General features: G+C 48.1%; 1 protein-coding gene across 1 annotated transcript in view; it reads right to left on the reverse strand.

Moving 5' to 3' along the window:
• Positions 1-37: 37 nt before the first annotated feature.
• The window catches only part of LOC110335930 (butyrophilin subfamily 3 member A2-like), a 10625-nt gene continuing 2514 nt past the window's right edge, over positions 38-8148 (reverse strand). Inside the window, exons 3-10 of the mRNA XM_021218374.2 lie at positions 7799-8144; positions 6713-6994; positions 6400-6600; positions 6172-6192; positions 6065-6091; positions 4557-4583; positions 1100-1126; positions 38-753 (exon numbers count right to left, since the gene is read on the reverse strand). Of these exons, the coding sequence (XP_021074033.1) occupies positions 38-753; positions 1100-1126; positions 4557-4583; positions 6065-6091; positions 6172-6192; positions 6400-6600; positions 6713-6994; positions 7799-8144 (1647 nt within the window). The remainder of the gene's footprint in view (positions 754-1099; positions 1127-4556; positions 4584-6064; positions 6092-6171; positions 6193-6399; positions 6601-6712; positions 6995-7798; positions 8145-8148) is intronic.

Consider the following 8148-nt stretch of genomic DNA (forward strand, 5'->3'; position numbering starts at 1 on the left):
ACAGGAGCCACACTGACGACTCAGGCAGTGGTCCACACTATGGGAACAGAGAGTTCATGGTCTGCTGGAGGAATGGAGAGCCTTCCCCTGGGAGAGAGTCCACAGCACAAGAGCCTGGAACCAGGCCCTCCCGTGCAGGGCTCAGAGACTCCTCGAGAGGAAGCAAAATAACTTCTTCCCCCTCTTTGCCCTCCCCTTGTTCCTCCCCTTCCTCCTCCTGATCTCCCTCCCTCCCCTCAGACACACATGCCATGGAGCTGATAATCACTGAAACATTTCCAGACGTAAGCCTGAAATATGGAAAAAGAATCACAGATAAGGAAACCCCTTTGAAGGACCACATGTGGGACATGTCACTCATGTTATAGAAGGAGATGTCACCTTCAGTGTAGTCCACAAACACTCCCACACTCTTCGGATCTTGCCTGACCAATAAATAAGCCCACTCAGAGTCAGTATAGGCCCTATATCCTCTACTAGACCTCCCCACAGTCCAAAACCCATTACCTGGACTCTCAAAATAAATGTCATTTCTGTCCACACCTTCCCTACAGACCCCCAGAATCCATTTGCTGTCTTTTCTGTTTTTTAGCTTCACCTCCCAGTAATGTCTTCCAGAAGAGATGCCTCTGCTGCCTAACACACTGGAGAAGTCATACAAGTGCATACTAGAATCCTTCCGGGTCACACTCAGCCTATCCGGGGAGATGTCAAGGTTAGACTGGGCAGAGGCTGGATCCAGAGTGAAAGTCCCTGTAGAGAGAGTCACCAATCACAAGAGGTCCTGTCCAGTACCCAGAAAAGGCTACAGCTGCCCCACCTCCATCTCAAAACCTCTTAGCTTCTTCTAGGGGGTTAAGTTCCTCACATGAGAGCCTTGTGGCTCAAAACCAGGTCTTGCAAGCAGGGGAAAGGTAGAAAAGCCAAGTTTGGGGTGACAAGGTAACAAGGCACTTGAGAGGAAGACCAGCTTAGTAACTGTCACCTCTGCCATCCACACCACTGAAGCCATCAACACCTGAGTCACCACAGAGAAGAGGAGAGACCAGAGCCATGGAAGCACAGGAGGAGTGTCCCCAAGGAACACAGAGTCACTCACAGGTCTGGAAGTGTTCCTTGCGCCAATCTACAAGAGAAATACAGATCAGGTGAGGGGTTTCAGAGACTATACACATTTGGTCAACAACTGTCTTCAGAAACAGACTTTCTGGAGTTCTGAACAGGGAGAGAGATATGCACATAAAAACACACATACACACACATACATACACACATAAACAGAGACATACAGACAGACATAAAACACACACATACACACACGGAGAGATACACATAAAAACACACAAATTTCACACACATACATACACACATAAACAAAGAGAAAGACCAGATCACACACACATACCCACACACATATACACATACATACACAGAGAGGAAGAGAAATACATACATGAAATCACACACACACACACACACACACACACACACACATCTGCTATAGACCTCAAATAAAGACTTGAAGAGTGAGACCTGACACCCATCCCTAGTAAAGGCCGAGAAGCATCCTCTCACTGCGCCTTGTCAGGTCCCAGACACAAGCATCCTGGAGCTACACATCCTTGAATCAGAACTTTTCCAAGAATGGGAGGGAGGAAAGGTAATGAAGCAGGATGCCGGGGAGTTTGAGAGCAACCTAGGCTACCTGAGTAACTAGAAAGAAGCCTGAGCCACATGGTAAGACCCTGTCTGAGAAAGCAGCAGCATGGATGGAGCTTTACAGTACAGAGCTGCAAGGCCCAGTGTTTGATCTTACAGAAAAAAAAAGCAAACCCAAGTCCAGGACCACTTGGTGCTCTTGCAGAAGACATGGCTTCAGGTCCCAGCCGTCTCATGGATGCTCATGGCCATCTGTAACGCAGTACCGGGAGACTTACACACTCACCTGGACTCCAAGGGCACTAGGCATACACATGGCACACAGACACACATTCACGAAAACATTCATTCACAGTATAAATAAATGGATGGATGGATAGATAGATAGATAGATAGATAGATAGATAGATAGATAGATAGATACATAGATACATAGATATATAGATACATAGACAGATACAGAAATAGATACATGGATAGATACATAGTTGATAGATAGGCAGGCAGGGAGATCTTTTTAAAAGAGAGATGATGCCTATGAGCAATTCTCACATGTGGTTTCCCCTAATACAGCCATCACAGGATGTTGAGTGTGATTTCAAGACAATCACTCATGCCTCAGCAAGACCCTAAATATCCTGGAGGCACTGGTCACCAGAATCAGAAATCACGGTCTAAACGCCCAATCCCTGAGTGCCTGTGGCCTCAGAAGAAGGAATCAACAGGGACCAAATGCCAAGCAAAGACAAGGAGACAGAGGGTGTGTGTGTGTGTGTGTGTGTGTGTGTGTGTGTGTGTGTGTGTGTGACAGACACAGAGATACAAAGACAATAAGACAGAAAGAGACAAAGAGACAGAAAAAGAAGGTGAAAGAGAGTATGGGAGAGAAAGAGAGAAAGAGAAGTGAAGGGCTAGGTGGAGACAAAGAAAGATTGTGTGTGTGTGTGTGTGTGTGTGTGTGTGTGTGTGTGTGTGTGTGTGAAAGAGTCAGAGACAGAGAGAGAAAGAGAAAAAGAGACAGAGAGTCAGAGACAGAGTGACAGAGAGAAAGAGAGAGGGAGAAAGACAGACAGACAGACAGACAGACACAGAGAACACCAATAGACCAGAGGACAATAAAGAAAAGGAACCGCTGGGTGTGGTGGCGCATGCCTTTAATCCCAACACTCGGGAGGCAGAGGCAGGCAGATTTCTGAGTTCAAGGCCAGCCTGGTCTACAAAATGAGTTCCAGGATAGCCAGGGCTACACAGAGAAACCCTGTCTCGAAAAACAGAAGAAGAAAGAAAGAAAGAAAGAAAGAAAGAAAGAAAGAAAGAAAGAAAGAAAGAAAGAAAGAAAGAAAGAAAGAAAGAAAGAAAGAAAGAAAGAAAGAAAGAAAGAAAGAAAGAAAGGAAGGAAGGAAGGAAGACAGGAAGGAAAGAAAGAAAGAAAAGGAACCCATAACTGAGACAAAGGCACAGGAGCCCCAACTTTAAGGAGGACACGGAGACAAAGACTATCTTAGGGAGACCTGACCCCCAAACCTCCGAGGCTGACTTCTGGAATCTTCTGAAAGCAGCACTTCTGATCCACAAGGGCAGCATGGCACCCCTCCACAGTCTCTGCTAGCAGCTGAACGCCCCACTAACCCTGCACCTACACGCTGTGCACTGATCGAGATGGCTGCAGACGGGGCCATGCTGACTCTGACAAGAGACAAACCCAGAATGTATGCTGTGAGTCTGAAGAGAAATCCCTGCAGTCAGCTATGGAGGCTCCTGCAGTGACAGGGACAACAGAGCGTTTAGCTCATCCTGGGGCAGCAGGAATAGAAATGAAGAGAGAAGAGGATGACAGAAGCTGAAGAAAGACAGGTCAGGAAACACAACAACCATGGCTGTGCACACTCCTGCTGGGGAGATGAACAAATGTCTGGTCACCCCGAGAGCATGCCCACGGCAGACCAAAGGGAAGACTCCATACCAGTACAGCTTGTGGAAACAATCAGCTCAATTAGAGTTCCTCACAGAAATGCCAGCTATGGGGTGAGCAACCACAATAATTAAGGGAAAAAAATCTCTGTCACCGATAGCCATTAAATGTCTGCAGAGTTCTTGGGGAAGGACACGATCAGAAGACCTTCCTCCAGCCGCCATTAACATCTATAAATCACAGAGGGGGACTGAGAGGACAGGGCAGGTAATGGTGCTGTACTGAGTGAGACTAAGCATGACTTCTACAGGCTGTCCTGTGATCTCTACACTCATGCCAACATACACACAAAGATACAAGGACACAGACAGACAGACAGACAGACAGAGACAGACAGAGAGAGGAAGACAAAGAAAGAATCTTGGGAAGAGGGAAGGAAACCTTTGTGGCTCTTGTCTCCTAATGGGCTCTATCCTGTGCAGGTCTCCATTGAGTAGTCACACTTTCTGACAGCTCAAGAGGTGACAACTACTTACTGCTGGCTTTTATGTGAACTTGACACACGGTAGGGTCATCTGGAAACAAGGAAGCTGACTAGGGAAAATGATTCCATAGCACCGGCCTGTAGGCAAGTCTGTGGGACATTTTCTTGACTGGTGATTTGATGTAGGAGGACCCAGCCCATGTGGGCACTGTCATCCCCTGGCAGGTGGTTATAGGATACAGGAGAAAAGAAACTGAGCAGGCCACTGGAAGCAATCCACCAAGCATCCTCCTCCATGCCTCTGCCGCAGCTCCTGCTTCCAGGTTCCTGCCTGCCTGAGTTCCTGCCCTGACTTGCTGTGAACAGGGACTGGGAGTGTGAGTCAAGTAAACACTCTCCTCCTTGAGGAAATGCTTGGGTCTTGGGTTTCATCCCAGCAGGAGAAACTCTAGCTGAGACAGTGCTCTGCCCACTAGGGGGCAGTCTATAGGAGTCACATACCTGCATAGAGCTGGGCTTTCCTCCAGGCTGAAAAATGAACACACTCTGGTGAGAACCCAATCAGAATAGCCCCACTCAAAGCTAACCTTCCTCCATCCATTCTGAAAGTAAGCCTTTGCCTAGGAGGAGAGAGGATTCAAAGGATTTGGCCCCTGAAAGATTCAGAGGCACCAGAGTATTATGGGAAATTCCCAGAACTGCAGATGAAAAAGATGGCACTGTAGGATAAGTTCCCCCACTGCCCCATGATCTACATGGTTTTTTTGAAATCATTTTTAAAAATGTGTTTATTTTACATGTATGAGTGCTCTATTTATATGTATACCTGCATACCAGAAGAGGACATGATATCCCATTACAGATGGCTGTGAGCCACCATGTGATTGCTGGGACTTGAACTCAGGCCCTCTGGATGTGCACACAGTGCTATTAGCAACTTAACCATCTCTCCAGCCCTTCTGTGTAGCTTTTGGCTGAAAAATAGCTGCATCTACTTCAAAAAGGAAAATAATAATAGGGGTAGTAATCACACCAGTATTCTATAATTATTCAGCTTCACTGTTAACAAACAAAACATCAGCTTTTTTTAAAAGGTGTATTTGGAGGTATGCTGAACAATAGAATGTGTATAATAAGTGTGGATATGAAGTGACTTCGTGAGAGAAGCACCCAGTGTTCCTCAGGTGAAACAACTCCAAAGCCAGGGACACCTCTACCAGGAGCAGGAACATTCCCATCTCCTTCCCACGAGGGAGGCAACCCAAGTCTCTACCCCTCACTTGATCAACACCTTCAGTGCTAAGGGAGCAGACCCTGGGAGATGACTGAGGAATGGGTACAGGTCATGCTCCTGCATCTGTGACCTCTTTTCCTGGTTAGGTGTTATCAATTTTCAAAAGCTAAAGTCATCTAACAGGAGGGAGCCTCAACTTAGAAAATGGCTCCAGTAGACTGGCTGTCGGCAAGAAAGCAGGGTTTTCTTGATTGGTTGATGTAGAACGGGCCTGCCCACTGCGGGCGGTGCCGCCCCTACACAGGTGGTCCTGGAGTCAGCCAGCAGGACAGTTGAGAAAGCCATTGGGAGCAAACAAGGAAGCAGCCCTGGTTTTCCCCATTAACAAATTGTGGTTTGAAAATGTGTACAACAAATAAATCTTTCCCTCCCCAAACTGCATTAGTTCCTTACAGCAATAGAAACCTAATTAAAACACTTTCCTTACAGAAATGTTAACACTGCAGTCTGATCCCAGGTGCAGACAGACATTGAGAGCTACTGGACCCTAAGGGAGCTATAAAAATATCAGGAAGTTGTTGGATTATGACCCGGGGCACAGGACAAATCCAAAAGTCACATATTTTCCAGCTCTGGGCAGAGATCAGAAGGAGCTTAAACACCAGGCTTCCACCTTCCAGAAAATTCCACGTCTGTCCCCCAAAGGGTACCCATTCTGCCTAGAATCAAGGAGAGAAAACGGGTGGCAACATGGGACACTGGGGCAGTCACTCACCTGCCCTGTAAGCTGCTTTCCTTCGAGCTGAAAAGCAACACACAGGGGTCAAGAGAGCTACTGGGCCCCTGGGGGATCAGAGGCTCAGGAGGAAAGGCAGGACTCACCGAGCTCCTCACAGAGTGCATCTGAAAAACAGGGAGGAGAGGGAGTCTGTACACTTGAGAGGAAGACAGGAAACACAGTTTGAGTTCCTGATACTGTGAACTACAGGCCACCTGACCCAAAGGACCCCAGGCGTCCTCTCTGGATTTTGTATTCCGCCTACTCTGATCCCAGACCACTGGGCCCTCCTGGGGACTCTGACCCTGTCCTTCACTGCCATGGTGACTTACCAGCAGTCATCAGGGTACCCAGCTTTGTCTTCTGTAAATCATTCTTCTCACGCAGAAAATTCACCATTTCCTGCTGCACGTTCACCCTTGCAGAACGTTCCCTTCTGAGAAGATAGCTTGTCCCTAAGACTAGGACTCCCATCATGGTCAGGGATACAAGAAAAGCTGGCTTCCAGGGCGAGACCTGAGGGAAGAAGGGCTCTGTGACCCAGGCAGAGAGACAGTGATGGGTGAACCTGAGGAGAGACAGCCTACCACACTCCAGGAAGATCATCACAACCCGGGCTCTGGAGGAGTGAGGGACAGCTCTCACCTGGGAGGAACATAGCCATGGCTTTCTCCTGGCCCAAGATAGGATTGAAGGTGGAGCAGGTCACATTCCTCACAGAGCTGTCTCTCACCACCAGTGAGGTCTCTGTGCTGAACAGTCCTTGAGCATCTTCACGGTGGATCTCCAAGGATGCTGTGAGATTCTCTCCTCTGGAGTCTCTCCAATGCACCTGGGGCTTCGGGTACCACCCTGAGGTCATGCACACAACACACACTCCACCATCTTCTGGACCTTTGATGTACACTTCAGGGACAGAGCTCATTGCTGCAGAAGAGATATGAACACCCTAGAAGCCACTTTAGGTTGAGGGACCCCAGGAGCAACTATGTGACTCATGGGAACCTTTCACAGGACAGAAGGAAACTGAAGGGGAAAGGCATTCCTGCATTGGGACTGGGTTGAGGACATATTGCCTGACAGAAGAAAGATAGGAGAGCACACTGTGGGGAACAGACCACTCCTGTATCAACCACAAGATCCTGTGGAACCTGGAGGAAGTTGAACACTGGAGCCCTGAGGTGGGAACCAGCACTCCATCTGTCCATTATCCACACACCTGTGACCCTCATGGCAGGCCCACACCCAGCTCTCCTCTCAGGGAAGACAGACCTTGAGCATCCTTCCTTCCTGCCCTCCATCTCTTACCTTTAGCATTGACCGCCATTTCTTGCTGACGGCTCACTAACACAGTGGCTTTCCTGCCGACCCCTCTAAATTATACATTCCAACTGCTGGTATTTTCATAACACCGACAGGATCCCTAACCCACAGAACCAGACATAGCACATTTTAGGGGATCCACCAATAGAATTTGACTTGAATCATCCATGTAGGAATTCACTACCTATTTTTCATCTCATCTCAAAATGGGAAATTAGAAATAAGTAGAGATGAAAAAGAGAGACAAGAGCACCCTGTGAGCCCAGCACTGCACAGCAGCTCAAGGACAGTCTGGAAAACATGAGAACTTCTCTCAAAACAAAAGAAAATAGGGGGCTGAGTGACCCCTCGGTTTCCTCCCACACACAGGTCACCCAAGGTTTTTAGAACAAGGATCAGTTAACCAACCTGCCACCTTCAGTTCCAAGATGGCCTCGTCATAGAACACTCCCTGTTTGAAGTGGCAGATGTATATCCCACTATCTGATGCCTGGACATTTTGGATCCTCACAGCAGCTGTGCCTTGATGGAACTGATCCTTCACCAGAGAGGTCCGCCAGGAATACTCAGGCATCTGCTCTCTTTTCTGCTCCTCTTGGTCCCGATAGACAAGTACTGCTTCTGAGAACCTGCTGCGGAACCACCTCAGCTCCTCCATGTTCTCCACGTTCATGGCTGGAATCACGGAGCAGGGAAGGATGGCTTCCCCACCTGGTGCAGCCACAATGGGATCTGAGGGACCGAAGACCCGGAACTCC

The sequence above is a fragment of the Mus pahari genome, chromosome 18, assembly GCF_900095145.1.
Source record: "Mus pahari chromosome 18, PAHARI_EIJ_v1.1, whole genome shotgun sequence".
In the NCBI taxonomy this organism is placed as follows: domain Eukaryota; kingdom Metazoa; phylum Chordata; class Mammalia; order Rodentia; family Muridae; genus Mus; species Mus pahari.